The sequence below is a fragment of the Choloepus didactylus genome, chromosome 19 (genome assembly GCF_015220235.1).
Source record: "Choloepus didactylus isolate mChoDid1 chromosome 19, mChoDid1.pri, whole genome shotgun sequence".
Classification (NCBI taxonomy): domain Eukaryota; kingdom Metazoa; phylum Chordata; class Mammalia; order Pilosa; family Megalonychidae; genus Choloepus; species Choloepus didactylus.
Window position 1 is genome coordinate 36788332 of NC_051325.1, and position 23910 is coordinate 36812241.

General features: G+C 49.1%; 1 protein-coding gene across 1 annotated transcript; it reads right to left on the bottom strand.

The window, feature by feature from the left end:
* On the bottom strand, positions 1-21981 carry SNTA1 (syntrophin alpha 1). The gene is made up of 8 exons (XM_037812309.1): positions 21551-21981; positions 19065-19250; positions 6187-6391; positions 2873-3080; positions 2606-2736; positions 1599-1795; positions 699-886; positions 1-600 (listed from the first exon to the last, which is right to left on the bottom strand). Exons 1-8 carry the CDS (start codon positions 21858-21860, stop codon positions 508-510), a joined length of 1518 nt encoding a protein of 505 aa, XP_037668237.1. The 5' UTR covers positions 21861-21981; the 3' UTR covers positions 1-507.
* Between the last annotated feature and the right edge of the window lie 1929 nt (positions 21982-23910).

The following is a 23910-nucleotide window of genomic DNA, read 5'->3' on the forward strand; positions in this document are numbered from 1 at the left end:
CTTGCCAGGCTGCCTGTGTGCTCACAGGCTGTTTATTTACCCAAGAGTAAGAAGGAAAGAGAAAAGAAAAACCAGATACCCCAGAGTGGTGGGGCTAAGGGGAAAAATGAACAGAAAGGCTCCTCCTCTTTCTCTTGCCTCTGACCCCAAGGAACCCCAGCTTCACAGGGGGCCTCTGGGGATAGCGTAGGGGCCTCTGGGAGGCCCGGCAGCTGATGGCTGGAGTTAGGCTCCCCACAGGGGCAGTTCCCAGGCTTGGAATGGCTTCTGTGTACACAAAATATCTCTCTGCAAAAGGCACTGGTGGGGTCAGTGGGCTGGGGCCACTGTGTCCTGGGTCTGGGTCCCAGTCCCCAAGACCATCTCAGCCTCCCTCGGGCTGGGTCTCTGCGGCTCTTCTTCTTCTCTCCCTTCCCTCAGCCCAGGGGTAAGCAGGCAGTCAGTGGAGGGCCAGTTCAGGCCATATGGCAGGTGTCCCCTCTTCAAGGCTAGTGCATCTGGTGACCTCTAGGCCAAGAGTCCCAGGCGGGTGACTTTGGCTGAGAGGAAGGAGTGGATGATGAAGACCATAGTTTTGGGACATGAGTGCAGGTCCAGCTGCTGCAGGATGAAGAAAAGGGTCAGAGGCCCCATCCAGCCTGGCCTCCGGAAGGGTATAGCCTCCCCTCCCCAGGGTGCAGAGGCAGTCCTCCACTCACAATCTCGCCCTCAGCACCCCCGAAGTCCAGGAAAAGGAGACTGGCACCGTCGTCCGAGGACATCTGCAGCTTCTCGAAGGGCTGCCGGAGCAGCACGGCTCGGGCCACACCTTGCTCGGCCGCCGACAGTGTGAAGCCCTTGTCAATATGCACAGAGAGGCTGCAGGGACGGCCATTCCATGTGCAATCTGTGGGGAGGGTGTGTGGGCACAAGTATCAGTGGGCACCTCAGAGACCACAAGCCCTACCTCCAACCCCCATGCCAGCAGCTCCACAAAGTAGGGGCTTGGATACCACCAGGGATGGGAGGCTCACTGTCTGTAATGACATCTATATGCCCACCCTGCACAGAGTCACCCCCACCCTAAAATACCAAAAGAAGACCCTCAGAGAACTCACAACCCACCTCTTGTCCCACTTCCAACAGCACCACAAAGTAGGAATGGGGAGCTTACAATCTGCCATGGACAGGGGCCCACTCTCTATAATGGCAACAACAGACCCACCAATCATGGCCCTTGGAGACCTGTAGAAACGCCAGACTTGAACTCCGGATAAACAATGGATACTTGGGACATACTTATACTAAAATAGTGTTTGTTGTTTATCTGAAATTCCAGTCTAACTGGGTGTCTGGTATTTTACCTGGCAAATCTACCCCAAGAGCCATCTCTAACATCTGTATCAGCAGAACCCTAAATCCAGGGCTGGAAGAACCCCAGGGAAAAGAGGCTAAGTACCACCAGGCATACCTGCCACTATAAAACAGGGAGTCCTCGAAGGGGCCCAAACCCTACATTCCATCCCCTCTCCTGAAGCACCCTAAAGAAGGAAGCTTGAATGCTTCTAAGGATGAGAAGCTCATTAACCAAGAGGCACCCCCGGATCCACCCAGCCCACCTGTAGACACCTCCTGCACACCCTCAGCAGCCCGGTGACAGCCATCCACCAGATGGCGGGTCCAGGCAGCCAGTTCTTGTGGTGACTCCACACTGAACAGGTGAGTATCCACACCGTGTCGTGTGCCCGTGCGCAAGGCAAAAGAGAGCTCTGTATCGTAGGGCACCGAGCCCTTGGCGGGGCCTGAGTGCACCAGCCTGGAGGAAGGAAGCAGGGGGCTGGGCATGAGACCTCAGGTGGGGAGAAGTCAGCTCTGGGCAAACATGGGTGACCTGGGAAAGGACTCGCTGAATCCTTCACCACCTAATGAGGGGAGAGGACTTCCAGGTGGGCACTGACTCAGCAGACCTCACCAGCGGCATTTCCTGTCACCCTCCCCTTCATTCCCTCTGCTCAGCTGCACTGGTGTCCTCAAACACACCAAGCACACTCCTGCCCTAGCAGGACTCTCCTCCTGAATATCTGCACTGCTCATGCCCTCACTTCCTTCCGATCTTTGCTCAAATGTCACCTCCTCTTAGAAGCCTTCCCTGACCTCCCCCTGTCTAAAATAACACCCCTGTCAGTGACTAGGCTTATTTTTCATCATAGCACCAAAAATTATACATTTTATTTATGTGTTTCAGCTGGGTTTTGACTGTCTTTTTCACTAGAACGTCAGCTAGGGTAAAAACTTGCACCTGTTTTTTCCCCACCGTATCCCCAGTAACTAAAAGAATGCCTGGTATATAGTAGGTGATCAATAAACATTTGTGGCCTGAATTAATGAGTTCCTTGATTAGCAGGCAATCCATGTCTCTTATCCCCAGAAGCCAGCAGGCTCCTGACACACAGGCCCACATTTTACGGATGAGAAAATTTAAGACCTAAACAGAACAGGGACTCACTGCAGGTCACATGGGAGATAACTCAGGGGCATAACAGGGCTGAAATCCCCAGCCACTGAGGCCCATCTGGAGCATCTTCCCGCAAGCTCTGGGTGAGACCCACCCCCCGCCCGTGGATACCTGGTGGCAATGAGTGGGGCAGCACGGTCCGGCCGGCTCAGAGCCTCACGGGTCTGGGGGAGAGAGGAGTAGAGAAGCAGCTCCTTTTCAGTCAGCAAGGCCAGGGTGGGTGCCGTGCTCCCACTGGGCAGCTGCAGAAGACAAGATGGCAGTGGGGAGGGTGGGTTAGAGGATCAAGGTGGGGTGAGGGGGTGAGGGGCATTGGGAATGGGACAAGCTCCAGGGGAGGGGAAGAGAGGGAGGGATGGATTCAGGGCCCACAGGCACCTGCTCAGTCAGCCAGCCAATCTGCTTGATGTCCCGGCTCTTAGCTGTGCTGGTTGCTGCCAAGAGTGCCTGCAGCTCATCCTTAACCCAGGGCGTCAGAGCGTTGACCTGGGCCTGGATGGCAGCTGCCCATGACCTCGAGCTGGCCTCATCCTTGGCCCTGAGGAAGAGGGTGTCTTGGCCATCGGCCGAACGAATCTCCAGATACCTGCACACACAAATGGGGTGAAGAGAAAGGCCTGTCCACCAGGCTGCAGCTACCCAACCCTGAAATCTAGCCCACCCAAAACTCTATTCCCTGCCAACCACAGGGGATGTCCATGAAAGAATTAGGAGCGACATCCATCACTGGGGCTCCAGCCACAGTTGTTGGGGTCTCATAGGGTCTAGGGACAAGAGGCTATAACAAAAACACACATATGCATATACACACAATTACACACAAACACTGAAATGTGTGATAGGGGCCAGAATTATCACTGTGTGAGGATTCATAATCTTGCATCTCTATCCTGATTTCTAAGAGGAAGGATTTTGTTTGCTGGGCCAGCTCCCAGATTCTCCTTTGTTGCATGGACCAAAGTAATGTGCTAATTGGGGTGGGGGTGGTAGCTAAAGAAGCTTGACAGGCCAAGCTGATCTGCATAATAAAGAGCTGGAGGAATGAACCGGGGAGAAGGGAGGGAAACAAAAAAGCCAGGCAGGCCAAGTACCAGGGAGGTAGCAAGAGAGTAGTGACAGAGAGAGAGGACTTTCAAAATATTTTGTGGCCATTAAGGATTCACTCTCCTTTGGCACTTCTGAAAGAGACATAATGTGACAGAAACCCATTCACCTTTGCCTTCCTCTACTACAGAACTAGAAAGCAAAATACTTGAATTCCCGACTTCCCTTGCAGCTAGGGCTGGGCATGTGACCAGTGAGATATAGAAGTCCCTAAAGAGGGTATCCCTTCCCAAATGAAAGGTAAATCTTTCCAGGGTGTGTTAGATAGTCTCTAAAGATGCTCTCCATCAAATCCATCCCTCCCTGTACACGGAGTCCACTTCTCCCATCAAGAAGTGGAGTCTCCTCCCCTTGAATCTGGGTTGGCCTTGTGACTTGCTTTGACAAACAGAATGTGACAAAAGTGATACTCTGGGATTTCCAAGTCACCCTCTAAGAAGTCCATCGACCCTAAGACCACCATGCCATGAGGAGCTAGCCACGGAGAGAGGCCACATGGAAAAAAGAATGCTAGCTGTTGCAACCACCCTAGCTGAAGTTCCAGGCATGTGAGGTGAAGCAGCCCTTTGGGCTTCCAGCCCCAGCAGCTATCACACAAATCAGAACTGGCTAGTTGAGCCTACCCAGATCACAGAATTGTAAGAAATAATTTAAGAAAATAATAATAATTACTTTCTAAGCCACTAAATTTTAGGATGGTTTGTTATACAGCAGTAGATAGCCAAAATACCAAAAGAAAAGTCCCTTTGCCATCTGTCTTTTTCTTGTCTGGAATATGGACACAATCCTTGGAGATACAGCCACCATCCTGCTGCCACGAAGAAGAAAGTCCAAAATAAAGATGACAGAGGAGGGCACCGGAAGCCTGTTTCCGTGGACGGTACCCTTGAGCAGCTACAGCAGCCTGAAGAACTGACCCCTGGACTTCTTTTTAAACAAACAGCAAAAAGAAACCTCTCACTTATATGCGCCATAACTTGTTGAGGTTTCTAATACTTGCAGCCCCATGCAGTCCTAACACTGAGGAAAAGGTTGAAACACTTTTTATTATATTTGGTTCGCCAGAATGTGTTCCTTTGACTAGGACATTGTGCTGATAGTGGGCTACAGAGAACCCCAATTATATTCAAGTTACACATGTAGTTACACATGCATGCATATGCTCAAGCACACATACATACACATACAATTAACCTACAAACATATATGCATAAGCCTCTACCCATACACACACAAATGCTCACATACACACATACAAACAATTGCATTTTGTGTACGTGCCATCTGCATGTGACACATATATAAATACTTATATGTACATGCTTCAGGTGATATCTAGGATCAGGCTAGGAACCATGATTAGCCTAAGGTTCCAGAAACTCAGGAAGGACTAACACTCACTCATCTTTCCCTCAACACAAATGGCCCCTTTCCGTGGAGCATCTCTATCTGACCTGTGAACCACCAGTTCATGCCTCAGGCTGTGGGGACTGGGAGGTATCAAGTGGGGCCAGGAGGTTTTGAGACCATACATTAACCAGCCAATAGTGGACATTTGCCCAGCAATGAACCTAGGCTGGAACTGGGACCCACAGCCCAAGCTTTTTAGATACAAATCATATATATACCACCCGCAATACTACATACTCCACTTGATCAACATATACTCCATTCAGCTACAATCAACACTCAGGAACCCTGCAGCTTCTCAAGCAGAGAGGGCCACATGGAATGAAGCAGGTTCCACTTCTTCTTGGTTTCTGAGCCCCAGTATCCTCATTTATAAAGGGAGGGATGAAATAATGGGACTTTTCTCATGAAATTGTACATGGAAAGCACTCAACAGAGTGCTTGCTGGGCGCACAGTAAGCACTCAACAAATGTTACCTGGTACCACCAGATCATGCTAAGTGTCAATAACAGGGGGGTATATGGGGTATGGGGTTTTCCTTTTTGGAGTAAGGAAAATGTTATAAAATTGTGGTGGTGAAAGCACAACTTTGTGATTATATTGACAGCCATTGATTATACACATTGGATGGATTGTATGGTGTGTGAATAAAACTGTTAATATATACATATAAGTAAAAATTGGAGACACCCCCTCCCAAAAAAAAAAAATGTTAACTGGTACCAATCTTATGAATGAACTGCTAAGGGTTGCTCAGATTTGGAAGATGGCAATGTTCCATGGTCATGATACAAACATTATCAGACATCTCAGAACCTCAGTCAGAGTTGGAAGAGATTCTAGGTGATCACTGAGTTCAACAACCTTATTTCACAATAGGGAATCTAAAGATCAGTGAGGAAAAGGGACTAGTCCAAGAAGAACCAGGACTGGAACCCAGGGCTCCTTCCCAGACCAAGGTCCTCCTCAGATGTGAACTGCCCAGAAGCCCAGTCCATCATCCCTATAACTTCACTCATATTTTCATTGAACAAACATTTCTTAAGCACCTCCTATGTTCTGGCATTGTGCTGATCACTTGCAACACGGGCATATCTTTTCTTTGGCCCTACCACCTAATACCAGGGCATCTGTCTGTCTGAGTTGGCCCCCACCCATGCCCTCACCCCAGTCTTACCTCGGCTCCGGGTCAGTGGGGGTGCACCTCCTCGAGACATATGCCATTTTCAAGGACACATGTTTGGCCTCATTGAGGTCCCAGGGTGGGGGGCCAGGGGAGGAAGGCTGCCGTTGAAGGGGTGAGGCAGGAGGAGAGTCCCAGCCAACCGAGGTCCCACCGGCAGAGTTCTTGAAATATGGCGAGACCTCCTTCATGTATTTGACTGGTTGGGGGAGAGGTCATCAGTTACCATGTGACATTGGTTCTCGTGCACACATCAGCATCTATCCTCTCACTTTACCCCTGATTTATAGACACCTGACCACCTGGAAGAACGACTACATTTCCCAGTCTCCTTTGCAGCTAGGTATGGCTGTGAGACTAAGTTCTAACCAAGTAATGGGAAGTATTGTTTGGGCCTTGCAGGATGGCTGCTTAAAGGAAACATAAACCAGCTGCGGCAAGGCAGTGAAAGAACACCAAAAAGGTAGTCAGGTGATGTAACTGCTCTGCCACATCCCATTGTGTGCCTTTTATCTCTTTGGTCTTCTCATCTGCTAAAAGGTGGGGTTGAATGAGATGGTCCTATGGCAGAGGCCGCTAACTGTTCTCCAGCAGTAGCCTCCCAGCTAAAGATTTCATTTTCCAGGCTCCCCTGCAGCTCTAAGTGCTCACGTGAACAAGTTCTGGCATGAGATGGGAGCTGAAGGGATGTGTACAACCACCGGGTTCTACCTACTAAAGAAAGGGGTACACCCTTCCCTTCTCCTGGAACCCACATACTTGTGGGTTGCCATCTTGACCATGAGGACATGTGCTACACTCTAAGGAAGGCAGGACAACAAAACAGAAGAAAACTGGGATGCTGACACTTTGGGAATACCATACCAGACTTGGACTGCTACATAAGAAAGCAGAAAGTATCTATTACATTTAAGCCATTGTATTTTGTGGCTTATACCCTAACTGAGAGAGGAACCTACGATCCCTCTTAGTTCTGACCAACTATCATAAACAAGTGCAATGGACATGTTCCAGAACAGCCCTGCTCAATAGAACCTTCCGTGGTGATGGAAAAGCTCTATATTTACACTGTCAAAAAAACACAGTAGCCATGAACCACATGTAATCATTGAGCACTTGAAATGTGGCTAGTACAAATAAGAAACTGAAATTTCAATTTTTATTTCTTTTTAATTCACTTAAAATTAAATTTAAATAGTCACATGGAGCTAATGGCCACTGTATTGCACAGCATGTTTCTGGAATAGAAGCCCAGACTCACCCTGACCAAATATAACGAGCAAGTGCAGTGGACAGCAAAACAGCCCTTTCCAATAGAAGCTTCTGTGGTGCTAATTCACAAAGTCATGTTCTTATATATGATCCTGCCCTTCTGGCCATGCTGGCAGACCAGGGGTAAATACCTGCCCTATGCTGGGCTACCCAGGTTTAGACTGGGAAGATATCCTAGACTGGTGGCTTGAACAAATTTGAACACTAAGGGGGCAGCCACCTTCTGTAGAGAAAGAGGATTAGTGGAGACATACCTTGAAAGGCAGAGGGAAGGTCCTACCAGGCCCCTGATACTCATACTTTAGAAAGTTGTACTGTGATCCTGCCCTTGGGGTTCTGATATTTGCAACCAAAAGAGTCTTGATTGGGGCCCTAGTGATAGGAGTCAGGATCCTGAGACTTTCCAGAAAAAGAAGAATCAATGGTGATGGCAGCTAGAAGCAAAAGGCAACCTGATGAGAAGGCTGATCTGGAAAGAGCTTGGTGGGAACAGAGAGATTCAGGAACAAGTCAGTTTTCTTGCATACCTATTATGTGCCAGGTTATTGGGCTGGCCCTAAGACTGGGACGTAAGCACATGACACACCACGCTACCACTCCTTTATCCCTTTAAACCTTACTCATGGAAGACATCACTAATCAGTCATAGTGTTTTATGGCAGCCATTCCTATCAATTAAGGCTGACTGGTAACAAAAACATTTTGGTCATTCTTGCTGAATCAATTAAATGGCAAGTAGTAGAATACATGATAATATTGCCTTAAATAATAAACAAATGATAAATATTTATGGTTTCACTTAACAAGAAGAATGAAGGAAGGCAATTTCAGGATTGGTTCGGTGACTCAAAGACCATGGACTCAGGGTATGCCTCTCTTGGCCTTCCCCTCATGGTCCCACAATGGCTGCCACAGCTCAAGCCTATCATTCCTTACATGGCAAAGCCCAAAGGAGCAAGGGAGAAGACAGGCAGGAAAAGGACTGTCTCCTCATACCACCCTCTTATCAGAAAGGTAAATATTTCCATGAAGCAGCCAGTAGATGTCTCCTTATATCTCATGGGCCAGACCTGGATTACATGCCCACTTCTAGCCCTATTACCAGTAAAGGGGAACAGTCATGAATTAGACCAATTACAATTCATGACTTAAACCAATTACAGTTCAGCCTCTGGGGCTTAGCATATTTCCACCCAATGAAATCAAGCTTCTATTAGCAAGGAAGAAGAGGAAGTGATTGGTAGGCAGGCAACAAATAGCGACTTCCACACTTGCCCTGTCATCTTGACTATTCCCAATTCTGATGGGCAGCAGTCAATTCATCTGTAAAACGAGCTACTGGGAAGAGAATGTATAAGACAAGGCAATTAAAAGACTTATCCAATCAATGGTCTCTCATTCTCCAGCCAGGCTGTGCCCTCTGCTGCTCTCCTGGAGGGTACCTGATGCCTAATAAACCTTGAGCAGCCTCCTTTCCCCTACCCTCGACCACTCCTGCCCCCATAGCCATCTAGCTTGTTAACCATCTGAGCTTTTCATGCAGGGCCCAGCCAGCAATCCTTCCTGCCACTAGACAGCCCAGGAAGAGCGGAGGAAGCAGCTCTTGGCCTAACACCCTGGGGGAACAAAATTAGAGGCTATTTCTGTCACAATAAACTGCTCTTGAGGCTCAGATAGGGTCCAAGGCAAACAGGGGTGAAAGTGAGAGGGAATTACAAGTGCTACTGGGAGAGAAGTTATGTTGAAGATAAGGGCAGGCTTTGGGGGGGAAAACTAAGGGCAGCAAAGTCGGGGTCTGAAGATTGGGAACTAGGCCCAGAAATGTCTCATCCTTGTCACTGCAGCAGTGACTCACCCCACAACTGACAACTGGACTGATGTCTTAAGGGGCAATGGAGGTGGGACCCACCACAACCTGCCTGACAGTTGAGCCATTTTTCCCCTTTCTACTTGCTACAGAACCCTGAACCCTAGCAGCTTAGCTTCTCCCCAGCCTCAGGAGAGAATCTTGATTGGTCAAAGCTAATCATGGTCATTCTATCCATCTTGCTTGTGATTGGTTTAGAAAGGGAGAGATGATACAATTCTGGCCAATGAGATGTGAGGGAAAGTGTGACCTCTCCCTCTCCTCCACCCCGTAGAAGATGCTGGGCGTGGGCTTGGTCCTAGGTCAAGGATAGCCACCTTTTGGCCACAAGGGTTGGTGTTCATACAGTGAGGACGGTAAAGCACAGAGATGGACAGACCTGGCTTTTCAATGATTCCACAAGCCCCTAAACTAACTTACTGTGGAGCCACCCTGCCTCAAGACTTCTTGATCTGGAAGATAATACATTTTCTTCAATGTTGATGCCTCTTTGAATTGGACGTCTGTTACTTGTAACCAAAAACATTCTGACTAATAAAGCACCCCAGGGGTGCTACATATTCCTGCTAAAATTAACCATGCCCCTCCACTGCTCAAATCCCTCCCCTGGCTCCCCTGCACTGTTCCCCCAACTTCAAGGCCCTCAAGAATTAGGCCCTGCCCACTTCTCTGGCTTCACCTCCTTAATCTCACCTCTAGTCTAATCATATCGACTTACTCAGAGCTCTCAGAAGCTATACGAGCTTCCAAACTTCCACGCCTTTGAAACTGCTGTTCCCTCTGTACAAAATGCCCTTAGTACATGTTTTGGAATAAGTCACTCTTGTATTTGAATTCCAGCCACAGCACTTTCTAGCTGCATGACCACAGACAAGGTAATTCACCTCTCTGGGCCCCAGACTGCTAGTTTATAAAAGAGGATTGACAATGTCTACCTCAGAGAGATGTCAGGATTAGGAACTCAAGAAGTGTGAGCTTCTTACCTATCAGCCTCTCCTGGCCAGGGCTATCTCTCCACCAAACTAGGAGCTCCTGGAGAGCAGAAACTGGATTTGATTTGAACCCAGAGTTGGTATTCAGTGAACGGACAAATGAATGCCAGGGCAGGACAGGCTCGTTCAGCAGGAGGGAGAAGGGACTGTAAACCAGGACGCCCAGGGTCAGCTCAGCTCAGACATCAACCCCTCTAAGAAGCCTTCTCGGATGCCCAGTCTGGATCCATCATGCCCATCACTTCTGTAACCCCCTGGGCCCCAATCCCCTGTGACCGTCTGTGTCCTGGTTTGTGACCCCCACCCAGCTGAGAGCACATTTAGGGCAGAGACCTTGTCTGACTCATCTCTGTGCCCCCAGAATCCAGTGGGTGCTACACACTATGCTAAATGTTCAGTAAGTGAACATTTGTCAACTCTGAGGCCAGAGAAACTGCCAGAGTTGCTGCTCACCTGGGCCATCCCAGGACTGGGTCCTCCTTTCCCAAAGGCCCATGCTATAAATGGACAGGACCTCGTACCTAAAACAGGGCTTGGATTTCACAAACCAAACCACCTGTCCCAGAGTGTGAAGGAGGAGATCTGGGGCCCCAGAGTCGGGCCATAAATAGCCCAGCTCTGAGGCCTCCTCCTCACTCTGATTTCTGCCTGAGTCACCCAACCAGGCACGACTGTGGCCCTGTGGCCAGCATTTCCAAGACTCCAAGGACAGGCTCAGCTGTTGTCCACACCCTGCCCCAGCCAAGCCCCTGGCCCAGGAGCCTGGTAAAGCAGTGGCATATGGGCCCTTCCTCCTTAGGGAAGCTGAAACAGACACAAACATCGGACACTCTGCCCTTTCCAAGGGCCCTGACTTGCAGAAACCTCTAGCTCTGCCAAGGAGAAAAGCCAGCACCCAGCCCTGGCCCCAGTGAGCCAGGAATAGATTCTACCAGAAACACAAGGAACAGAGATAGGGCAGGCCCATTCACCCAGCCCAGTGCAATGAGGGGGTCACGTATGTGTTGGAAAGAGAAGGGGACACATCTGTTTTGGCTACACAGTATCCCCAGTATTTATCCCGATACTTAATAAATGTTTATGCCTGAATGTCCTGGCTACAAATCTTGGCTGGAGGGGAGCCTGTCCTCCAAACTCAAGCTGTTTCTTCTCTGTCCAGTGGGTGGTCACTTATTTACCTCTGCCTGAAATTACATGATCTATCCATTTGTGTACTAGTCTGTGGCCTCTCTCTCTCCCCACCAAAACATCAGTCCCATGGGCAGGGACCTGTTTTCTTGTCCTCCATGGTAGTCCCAGCATCTAGACATTTATTAGGTAATTGGAAAATGAGACATTTTTTGAATGTATGAATATTGACAGGCCTGGGGCTTCTCAATCTGAAGAGAGAACGTTGGGCTGGGCTCTGGAGTGAGGTAGGCTTGGGTTTAACTTCCTTTCTGTGTGATCCTAGACAAGTGACTTGACTGACCTCTGCAAGCCTCTTTTTCCTCATCTCTAAAATGGGAGAAAAAGAATACCCACCTCACTGATTCAATACCTGTAAAGTGCCCTGCCACGCCTGACAGAGTATGTCTCCGGGAAGAAGTACCGAGGTTATTGTTTCCGCTGCTGCTCCTAGCATGGCAGTATAAGGAGATGGGCACGGGATATAGTGACACACAGACAAGGATCTGAGTCCAGGCCCTGTCCCCGGTCCCTCTGGGCCTCAGTTTCCTCACCTATACAATGGGCACTGATATACCACTTCTCCGAATGAAGTATTGTGAGGATTCAAGCCCAGGCCATCCACCCACTCCCCAGGAGAATGTGAGAAGGACACAGAATTTCAACAGGCTCTGGAAGGCATGACCTTTAAGGTCCTGCTGGCCCAGCAATGCTGGACTATAAATAGCCCCCAGTCCCTGGCAGTCCCTGCAGCATGGCTGGCCAGCAAAGCCTGACTTGTCACACTTTGAGGGATAAAACCTCACTTTACCACACCTGCAGTACAGGGGTCAACATCTAACAAGAGCCTAAAGGAATGTGAACTCTTTGACCCAAGAATACCCCTCCAGGAATCAGGCTTCAGATAAATGTGCCCATTTATACAGTGGGGTCGTGGCACCACTGCCTACAGCAGCAAGACGCTGTGACCAGCCAGGATGTCCTTAGTGGGGGCTGCGGAATATAAGATGCAAGTGTCCTGACTGTCAGAGACCACTCGGCCCTGTTGATGGCTGTAACCCCAATGCCTAGATTGATTCCTGGCACAGAGCAGTGCTCAATAAATATTTTTTAAATGAATAAATGAGACTCAATAACAGCATATTATGCAACTGTTTTAAAAAATGGGCTAGAGCTACATGTACTGAGTTGGAAAGATGTCTTAGACTTATTAAGTCATAAAAACAAATACAAAAATCTTCTGGAAGGAAGTGTGAGAAAATATCAACAATGGTTATCTCTATGAAAAAACAATCGCTTTATACTTTCCTGATTTTTTTAAATGAGCATATATTACTTTTTAGCTGTCTTTAAAATCTGGTTTGTCAAATATATACCACCACATCCCAAACCATCCAAGCCAGGATTCAAAGATAAGGCCCTCAACAACTCACTAGACTCAGGAATTCTAGGATCTTTAGTAATGGGAGAAAGAAGCATTTACTGAGTACCTACTATATACCAAGCAACTCAACTCAATGCTTACAAACATTCCCTCACCTAATTTTACCATTCAATGAGATAGATGGATATCCCTGTTAAACAGTTGACTTCAACCGTTCTCAGAGGGGTAACAGATCTCTGACAGATTTGAACTCAAATTCCGTCTCTGCATAATCTTGGGCAAGTGACTTCGCCTCTTTGAGTTTCAGTTTTCTCATCTGAACAATGGAATGACTAATGCCCCTGATTCAGAGGATGGTTCTGAGGATTCAATGAGAAAACATATGGAAGGCACTTAGCACAGTACCCGGCACACTGTAGGTGCACAATAAACAGCAGATGTTGCCACTGCTATTATTACCATCATCACTATTATCATTTCCACTACCACCTGCAGCAGCCAAGGTCATGCAGCCAGCCAGGGCCAGTGCCTGACTCCAGAGCCCCATGGGCATTTTAATCAAGGTCTGGGGAACAGGCCAGGATGGATTAAGCCAAGTTTTGTCTGTGAGGAGTCACATGGTCTAAATCTGTGTGTGTGCAGCCAAATAAATGTCTCCTTTAAACAATGGTCAGAATGACAGGTCTTTACAGCATTGGGAGGCCCACATTGGGGGCTCCATTTGTGCCTCAGTTCCTGGGACAGGAGTCTCTCAGATGCCTCATGGCATGGCTTCAGAGTGACCCCAAATTAGCTGCTCCCACTAAGGACATTCCACTCTTGATGACGGTGATGCAGTGAGCTAAATTGCAGCAGGACACCTGGCAGTGTCCATTTCCTAGGGGAGGAACCAGCAGACAGCTGGACCTGGGACTTGGAGTTCTCAAGACTTGTAATGGAAAACCTCAGGAATCAGCCAGCCACGCCCAGCTTGAGTCTTGGGTCCCATTTTAAACATTTAGGAACCTCACCACAACTGACAAAGTTACAGGTAACAAAGAAAGGGTACAAAGGTAAGGTACCCTACACAGTATTCCCTAAACACTCACCAAAAGCTAATGTGTGCTGGCTTTAAAGACAAATGACACATGGTTCCTGCCCTCAAAGAACTTCCAATTTACTGGAGAAAATGATAATGATGATGATGCCGATGATAAAGGTTGACATTTATTGAGTGCTTATCCTGTAGAAGACATTGTGCTATGCATTTCACATGCATTGTCTCCTACTTACAAAGAGCAAATAAAATAAATAATAGCTTCCATATACTAAGTACCTACCATGGGTACCAGTCACAGCCCCTTACATACATTACACTTGAATCTTGTGGGTATATTACCCAAGGCTAAAGTCATAGTGGCCTCTGTTACCAGACAGGACTTGGTTCAAATTCTGACTCTGCCAATTTATTAGTTGTATGACTTAAAGGAAGTTACTTACCCTTAACAAGTCTTGGTCTCCTTATCTGTAAAATGGAGATTATCACAATTCCTGTTACTCTATGCTGCCTTTTATCATGCATATTTATGTTCTTGCTACTCTATTCCTATATCTTTTAATATAATATGCTCTCTAGGCGGGATGTACTTCCCTACTTTGTACAAGGCACTAAAATGGACTTAATTAATTTTTACTGTCCTTTAGTATTATTTTTTAATGTATCACAGGCTCACTATTGTCACAGTCTTGCCAGTCATCTAGGGTTGGGGGAAGGGTGGGCATTTTCCTTGTGGCTTCCCCACCCTCCTCCCCCAGGCCCCTTTGGCCCTGGCTCCAGGCCTGCACACACAATGGGCCTCTCTAAGCAGCAGACAAAGGCATGCTGGCTGCCAGCTTGGGCCCAAACTCCAGTCACAGACACATCCCTGTGGCTAGGAGCAGACTCAGGACATTTGTGCAAATTGCTGACCTAGCAGAGGATAGTTGTTGGAGGCAGGTTGGAGTTGCTGAGACCCAGTTGGGCCCCCCGACTTAGGTCAGGGAAGTAGGGCCCTGGTGGGCACCCAGAGTTTGCCAGTGACACCTGTCCTTGCAGGACATTCTCAGAGGGCTCTATACCCACTGAGCCCCAGGCCCTGGGAAAGATGCTCAGTTGCTTTGCCAAGTTCACATCTGAAGGACAAGCCATCCTTCCACAACCCTTTGGAGGTGGCCCCAGGAGTGGGTGGGAGGTCAGAGGGAGGTTCTGAATAATGTGGCAAGTGATTGGGTCCCTGGGGGAATCCAGGCCCAGAGAGGCTCCCAAGAGCCCTGGTTCTGGGTTGGGCAGCTCCCAGGCACTGACCTTCTCTACTGACTCCCCAAAGTCTCAAGGACCAAACACAATCCAGCATCCCAGCTCCCTTCCATCCTCCAGCCTTCTCAGATCTCCTACACAATCCAGAGATTCTTGGCCCCAGTGTCTCCCCTTTACTGCCCTGGGTGGAAACACCTCCTTCCGCAAGCTTACTGGGCCAGGAAGACAGCTCAAAAAAGAGTTCAACTAAGAAAAAAGTGGGGAAAGAAACAACAAGGCTACAACCTTGGAGCTTTTCCTCTTATCCATGCCCACTTCGGGCAGCCCACCCATCACCTCCCTCCTGTTCATGGCCCAGCCTCCTCACTGCCACCCCTGCACCCACTCTTGCCTCCCTCCAAACCAGGCTGATGCTGCTAAAGCCCAAATCTGACTATGTCCTGCCCCTGCTGAAAACCCTTTAATGGCTCCTCATTTCCCTCCTGAGAATAGCCACACTCCTTGAGCCTGGCGTTCAAGGTGCCACAGGATCTATCAAATTTTACAGTTACCTCTTTCCCCGCTCCCTTCTTCACCACCTAGGCTCAGGTAATGCTGAATTCCTTCTTGGGCAATTCCTTAGGTGACTTGGGTCATTTCACCCCTCTCTGCATTTGTTCACACAAATTCCAGGCTCTCCCTGCCTGGAATGTGCTTCCTCCACCCTATATCCACAACTGTGTGTTGTTCATGGTTAGATATCAGCGTCTGCTACATCAGAAAGTGTTTCCTGACCACCCAGGTAAGAGTGACCACTGCCTCCTCGGATCCCTGGACAGATTCTTATCTCAGTACCTGTGATATATTGGTGAGCTGGTAGGCTTGCCCAGCTGTATCCCCCACTAGACTAGGAATGCCCTTAAAACCACTGAGTAGAGCAGAATAAAGGGAGCAGAGGGAAAGAGAAACTTAGAAGAGTTTATAAGGGAAGACTATGAACAAATTTATGCCAACAAATTTGACAATTTAGATGAAATGGATAAATTCCTTAAAAGAAGCAAACTACCAAAGCTCATGCAAAACAAAATGGATCATCTAAAGAGCCCTATTAAAGACACAGAAATCGCAGTTAAAAACCCTTCCTACAAAGATGGCTTCCCTGGAGAAACTACCAAACATTTGAGGAAGAAACAATACCAATTCTATATATATAAATGCAATAGAACAGCAGGGTAATTACTAACATTTATTGAGTGTCAACTCTGTGTCAAGTCCTCTTATGGGTAAGAGATAGGTCAGGGTCCAACCGAGGGGCCTGGGGCAGGGTTTACCAAGGAAAGAACTTGCCCTATGAAAAACCTCAAGGAACATGAGAACTGGAGACCCTCAGACCTGGGATGGAACACATGTCACTTGTTGTGATAGATGGAATTATGTACCCAAATAAAATGCATGTTCATAATCTTAATCCACATTCCTATGGGTATGGACCCATTTGTAAATAAGACCCTTTGAAGATGTATTATCAGTTAAGGTGAGGACGCACTTGTAAACAGGATCTTCTAAAATCCCATTTAGGTGTAGCCCAACTGAATCAGGGTGGGCCTTAATCCATATTACTGGAAGCCTTAATAAAGAGAAGTCAGAGATGGAGAAGTCAGAAAAAACCAGAAGAGCAGATACAAGGAGAGAGAGATTGCCATGTGACAGGAGGCAGAGAGGCAAGCCAAGGAACCCCATGGATTGCAGCAAGCTAGCGCAGAACACTACAGACTTCAGGGAGAAAGCATGATCTTGCCAATACCTTGATATTGGATTTCTAGTCTTCAAAACCATGAGACAATAAATGCTTATTATTTAAGCCAAGCCATTGTGTGGTATTTGTCATAGCAGCCTGGCAAACTAAGATATTTTTTTCCCTACTGCTTCCATGGTAGACACTGCTAATCAATTCTAGCTCCTCTCTGCTGAGCTCAGACAAAGCCTCCCAATCCTTTGAAATATGGTACTTCCAGTAGCCACCAGTGGAGCTAATACTCAAAATGAAAGCTATTGTTTCATATATATATATGCTACCACAATAAATGTTTTAAAAAAGAAAGCTAGTGGTCATCTCTCATCTGGTTTAATACCAACCATTAGGGAAATCGAGTCCCAGAGGAGGTAAAGTAAGGGTCTCACCCAAGGCCACACAGAGATTCATCACAGAGCAGACAGATTTCAGGAACCAATTCTTAAACAGTTTGTAAGGAGGAGACAGTGCTCACATGTTGTCTCCCCCACCAGGTGGGGAGCTCCTTCAGGAGAGGGCCTGGGTCTGGTTTAGCTTGGAACCCCCAATGCTCTGCACAGCAGGCATGTAGTAGGTGTCTGTGAATGTTTCTTGGCTTGGTGGGGGAGGGAGGGAGTGCATGAGGTAGAGGGAAGGCTTGGACATTATTTCCTAAAACCTGGAGGTGCTTCAAGGGTCTAACACTCAGAGATGCTATTTTCTCAAGAATGACATATATACTGAGAACCCATACAGAGACATTCTCAGAAACCATGGGGAGGGAGTAAGGGGAGCATCAGTGTGGATTAGAAACGTAGCTACAGAAGAAAATTTACTATTTAGAGACTATACCTCCAAACCGCAGAAACTAAAAGAGCTTTTCAAGTCAACAAAAATGTGACATTTTGATGAATTTCAACTGTTCCAAACTGCATTACTGGCTATAAATACCAAAGTAATGAGGCATCTGGGGAAAAAAAGCCTCTTACATCCCTATCATTTATGTGTGGTCTTGTTATTTAACTTCACCTTAAAAATATGATTGATATACTTAAGCTTTTAGGGAACAACACTTTAAAGTCAGCTTTTTTTTTTTTAAGTATAAACAATGGATCAACAGAATTTTAAAAAGATACACTTAAAATGTAAAAATAAAATAAAACAAAACTGAGAGGGAATTGAGGTCTGGAGCCACAAGTGCATCAAAGGTCACCAGGGACCTGGTGCCTGTTTGCTTCTATGACCTCCTGGAAACCCCTTTGGGGAGACCAAGGCAACCATCAGAATCTGGGCCTGGGACTTGGCTCAGCAGTTTTACTGGCCACAGCATTCTCCATTGGCCCCTGCCACCTCCCTGTGCCTGCACTGGGCCATGAGCCAAAGATACATTCCTCAGCCCCCCACAGGCCTCTGGAGCTGATAGAGTGGAGTGTGAGGAAAGGGCTAAGAAAAGCAGAAACCTCCAGAGAGGCAGATATGGGATCACCACAGCAAGAAGGCTGTAACAACCAATAGGGAAACTGAGGCCCGGAGAAGGCAGAGATCTCAACCAAGACCATACAGTGAGAAGATAGTAAAGAAACCCATCCAACCAAGGTTCCCACCAAAAAAAAACTCCTCTCTGATCTTCGCTGGAAGAATGTGATGCCTTGATACATAAAGACCAAGTCCTCTTCCAAAGGAGGATCAGTCTCAGGGTTTTATGGTCCCTGGGTGCTAGAAGAACCTGGAGCTGAAGGCCCTACAGGCCCCTCATGAAAGAATCTTGGCTGTTCCTTCTGCAGTCGTCTGGCCTTCTCCTTTCCTCATCGGGTGGCAGATCCTGCCATGTTCCTTTTGTCCTGTTCATAACAACCCAGCAAGGCAGGAGTTACATCCCATTTTACAGATGAGGAACTCAGGGAAATGAAGTGACTTGTCTAAGGCCACACAGCTATGAGTGGGAGAGAGGAAAGGCAAAACCAGGTCTGTTTGGCTCCATGCAGACTCTCCTCCACCACCCCACACTAACTCCAGATGGGTCCTCAAGTTCTAGTTCTGCTTCCAATCCTGTCCACCTCCCAGACTCCCCTGCCAGGCTGGGGCCAGTTGAGGCCTGGGGGAGGCAGGGAAGAAGTTAAACACACATGCCCACCCTTCAGGGCCCAGGGGACTCCAGTGCTTACCTTCCAGCACCACCTCCTTGCCTGTCTTCTTGAGGGCCTGCACCGCCTCGTCATGACTGGCAGAGGACAGGTCTTCCCCATTCACAGACAGGATGGCATCCCCCACAAAGAGGGCCTCCGTCTGGTCAGCTGCCAGCCCCTTGAAGATTTTGGAGATGAGAATGGGCATCTTGTTCTCCCGGCCCCCTACACAGACACAGAAGGAGGAAGAAGCTAAGGCAGATGCTCCAATGTCTGGAGTCATGTCAAGGCAAAAGTATTTACTGTGAAGGCCTTATGCAGTGCCTAGTGCAGTGCCGGAAAAGGAGGGAGGTGGTGTGGAAGAGTAAGAAGAACCTCAGAATGAAAGAGTCTTAGAAGCTTGGGACACTTAGCTAGTAAGTGGCAGAGCCAGGATTTGAACCCAGGTCTCCTGGCTCTAGAACCCTAAGGTAGTCTGCATGTGGGCCCTCGGACATCACATTCCTGGTCCATCCACAGGGAATCAAAGATGAAGAACTGGTGGCCCAGAAAAAGGAGCTCATTGTTACAAGGTCACACAGCAAATTGGTGGCAGAGTTGGGACTGGAACACCTCTCCTGACCTCTGCATATACTCAACAGTTTGCTCAGCACACTACACAGAACTTAAGGCCTAGGAGAGGAAGGAGTTTCTATTTATCTCTACCCTCCCCCACCTAAAACAAGGGATTCAGTGCAGTTTGAAGTCATGATCATTCCTATCTGCCCATGGCAACAGGAGCCCATGGATCTGGCACTTCCTCTGAAGCCTCCTACAAGTACCATCTCCCCCCACATAGAAGTACGGAGCTTGAGAGTAACTTGGTGTGACCTTGGAAAGTCCCTGCTCTTCTCTGAGTCTGTTTGTCCATCTGCAAAACGGAAGGGTTGGCACTAATGAAAGGTGTTAATAATAGAATGGTAAGTGGGAGCTCTGAACTTTGTGCATGATTTTTCTGTAAACCTACAATTTCTCTAATTAAAAAAAAAATGGAAGGATTGACCTATATGAACTATAAATTCCTTCCTGCTCTGACAAGCTGACTATAATTTCTGGATTGGTCCTGTTGCCCTATACCATGCTGGGGTTTGGGAGCAAGACTGGTGCCTGCCCCTGGTTTCACCACTTCCCCTTTTAGATGCCTTCAGCTGACTGCCTGGCACTTTACCCTTCCACATGCAAGAACCACCCTGGGCATTCTCCAGGGGGGCAGTTGCCTGATAATTGAGGTTCAAATCCCAGCTCTGTCACTTACCGACTGTGTGACCCTGGGCAAATCACATCACCTTTCTGAGTCTCAGATTCCTTACCTGCAAAAATGGGGATGATATTCCCTATCTCAACACTGTTGCCAGAATGAAGTGGCTCATGAGCCTACAGTACTGGGCACAGCACCTGGCACACAGTCGTGATGGACACCACCATCCCCACCTCCATCCAACCCCAGGCCAGAGTCTGGAGGCACCAGTGAACAGAGCCAATACCAGGAAGACCCAGAGGGGGGACAAGGCACATTCACGGTGATACCAGAGCTGATACCCTTTTCCCTAGGAAGCAGACAGGCAGTAGCTGGGGGTGTGCAGGGATTTTAAGCACTGTGGTCTGTTGCTTTAGAAGCCTTTCCTGGCCTCCCTTTTTCCTTTCAAATAACAGCAATAATTAAGCAGTCAGCCACTATGTGCTGACAGGGTGAGTACTTTAGACTCCTGGTCTTACAGAAATATCACAACTGTATCATTATCCTCATGCAAGTGAGGAATCTGAGGTTCACATATGGGAAGCGACCTAAGTCCAGAGTCTGACTGAGCTTCATAGAAAGCTGTCAGTGGGCTGGGAGCTCAAAGAGGAGTAGCAACTCTGCTTCTGTCCCTTTCAATCCTGTGCAAGGTGGGGAGGGTCAGATCACTAGACTCAAACCCAGGTGTTAAGGCTCCCTGCCTAGGCAAACAGCCATCCTGGGTCCTCATATTTCTGTGTCCTTTCTGGCCCTGTGCTCCCACCCACTGTCTCCTCCCAACGCATGTCCTTCCCAGACTCCCTCCACCTTGCTGGTGTCTCAGGGACTTGCTTCTCCTTGCCTAAGTAGTGTCCCAGGCCTCAACCCCTTTCTTCACCCTCTGCTCTCCTGGAGCCCCTCTTGTCCTTGGTGCCCGTCCTAGTTGTCCCCCTCAGAACCCTGTGACTCCACGCAGAAATCCCCACCCACGTTTCCTTGGTGCGCCCTCAACCCCCTCCACACCTGTTCCGCCAGTGCCCCCAACTCCCAAAACCTTTGACCTTGGCTTCCCCCTTCACTGTCAGGGACCCCAAGTCTCCCACCTTGGAGGTCCCGTGTGCCCCATCTCCTCAGAGCCCCCCACCCCATGCTCTCTGACAGAAAGCCTCCTACTCCATGTCTTCGGTACGGCGCCAGTCCCCACGACCCCTGAGCCCTCGGCGGCTTCACAGATAGTACGACTCCGTGTCCTCGGTGCCCCCGCGCCCACCTTTGATGCTGATGCCCAGCCCACCGGCGTCAGCCTTGCGCACCGTCACGCGGCGCCGCTGGAGCAGCAGCGCCTCCGGCAGCTGTGGGGGCGCCGCGCCCGGCTCGGCAGCGCCGTTGAGCTGCGCGGGCTCGGGCTCCCGCGGGGCGCCGGGCTCGGGGCCGGGCTCGCCGTCGGCGGGGCTCACAGTCAGCGCGTCCTCCGCCAGACCAAGCAGCACCCGCTGCCACCGCTCGCCGCCGGCCGCGGAGCCCACCCCCGCCCGCAGTTCCAACAGCCCGGTGCGCGGGGCGCTCCTGCCTGCCGCCATCTTCGCCTCCGGACCCCCCGGCCGCGGCGCTCACCCTGCCCAGCCGTGCCCGGCCGGTTCCGACCGAGCACCCAGGGCAGAGGGCAGCTGGGGCCGGGCTGGGTCAGCAGCCACCTACCCCCGGCCGCTGGGCGGAGTCTCGAGGGGGCGGGCCTACCGGGGGTGTGGCTAATCGCCGGGGGCGGGGCATAAACACCTTGGGGCAGGCTAGGGCGGGGTCCAGGAGCCGAAGGGAGCAGAATGAGCTACTTGAGGGTGGAGCCATGAGGGCGGGGCCACGAAGTAAGGAGAGGAGCTGGTGAGATGCGGGTGCCAGCGAGGAGCTATGCAGGGGCGGGGCTTCATGTCGAGGACGATGGCCAAGGTTCCTGTGAAGGAGACTCCGCTCTGGTCAGGGCCCTCGAGGCACTGGACCGTAGCTCACGAAGGTGTGAGCACAAGAACAAGGGCAGAACCTTCGGGCCTGGTGCGAGGCTTTGGGCGTCAGGGCGGAGCTATTACGTATGGGCGGAGCGGTGGACACCGGCGTCAAGGCTTGAGTTTAAGAAATAGACAGCAAGCCGCAAGGGATTTCACAGGCGTGGGTGCTAGTGGGAGAGCTTCGGCAGGAGCTGGTTTCTCGGTATGGGCGGGGCATTGGTCGGTGGGCGTGGCTTGGTGTGGGCGTGATTTCCAGAGCTGGCAGGCCCCGCCCGCTGGGGGGCTGGTGAGCGAACTGCAGGTGCATTTAGGGCTGGGGAAGGAGTGGACGCGTTCCCCACTTCAATACTGAAGGAGACTTTAAGAGCCTAACCTGTTGACAGTCGAGTGCGTCGAGACTCAGAGAAGCCTGAAGTCCCACACTGAGGTCTGGCCACAGGAGAACCCAGGACTCCTGGTGTGTGGAGAGAGGGCTGCGGGGAGGATCTCTGGGTCTGGGCGTCTGAAGACTGATTCCAGCTCAGACGCTCTCGTAGCTGCATGTCCAGTCACTTCACTTCTTCCCGCCTCGGTTCCCTCATCTGTGAAATGGAGATCATAATCCTATCTCACAAGGCTTGTGTATGAATCAAATAAATGTGAAAATTCGTATTATGCTGTGAATCACATGTTATCCATATACTCACTTTCATGTACTGAATGTTTATTGGCCATTTTCCGTATGTTATCTCATCTTAGCATTTTCTGTATGTTATCTCATCTTTGCAGGAGCCTCATGAAGTAGCTTCTGTTAGGAACACCTCCTTTATACAGAAGGGAAAACGTAATTGGATTCAAAAGGTCTAACTGGGCAAAGTCACATTTATAAGAGAGGCAGAGCTGGGATTCAAACCCAGGCCTGTGTGACACCAGTGCCTTGGCACTGAACCACTCTGCTAGACAGCTGCCAATTACAGAAGAGAAGGGTGATCATTTTCAAAAAAACCCCACCACATCACCCACCCCAACCAGCCCTCCTAGCTGCTCCTTGTACACATTCCCCACTCCTATTTTGGATGTGTTGAGCAATAAATAATTAGGGCCACATCAGTATGTACACTCCCTGTGAATTCTTCAGCTAAAACCCTCCACATAGGTTACCATCAAGAAAGCAACTCACAAGAAGACAAGTGTATATACAAGTTGTCCACAGCAGCCTTATATTGGCAAATAACCAGAGCTCAACAATAGGGGAATGGCTTTATGCCACTGAAAATTCACTGAAGCCACATACATAGGGCTCTACTTGAAGTCCCAGGGAATATATATAGCCACTGATGCAGTCCTATCTATTGCCCAACACATGCCAGCAAGGAGTGAAGGACGGAGACAAGGGGCAGATAGGAGGGCTGCTACACAGACATATATAATACATAGATAGCATTTATTCAGTGTTTGCAATATGTTGGTACATCAGTCAACTGCTTTATATACATTCCATCAATCTTTCATTGAAATCTGACCTAGAACCTGCCACAGTTTGTATCATAATCCCCATAAAAACTGCTAGTGAGAGACAGACCTCTGTTCTAACCAGGGTCTGTCTGGTTTCCAAGCCCAATAGCCCTTCTACTCCTCCTTTCTACAACCC

Coding starts and splice junctions, on each gene's coding strand:
- SNTA1 (XM_037812309.1), bottom strand. CDS start 21,860: ATGGCGGCAGGCAGGAGCGCCCCGCGCACCGGGCTGTTGGAACTGCGG. Junction 887..1,598: donor TGTGCAGGAGGTGTCTACAG/GTGGGCTGGGTG, acceptor CCCTCCCCACAG/ATTGCACATGGAATGGCCGT. Junction 601..698: donor GGGGTGCTGAGGGCGAGATT/GTGAGTGGAGGA, acceptor TTCATCCTGCAG/CAGCTGGACCTGCACTCATG.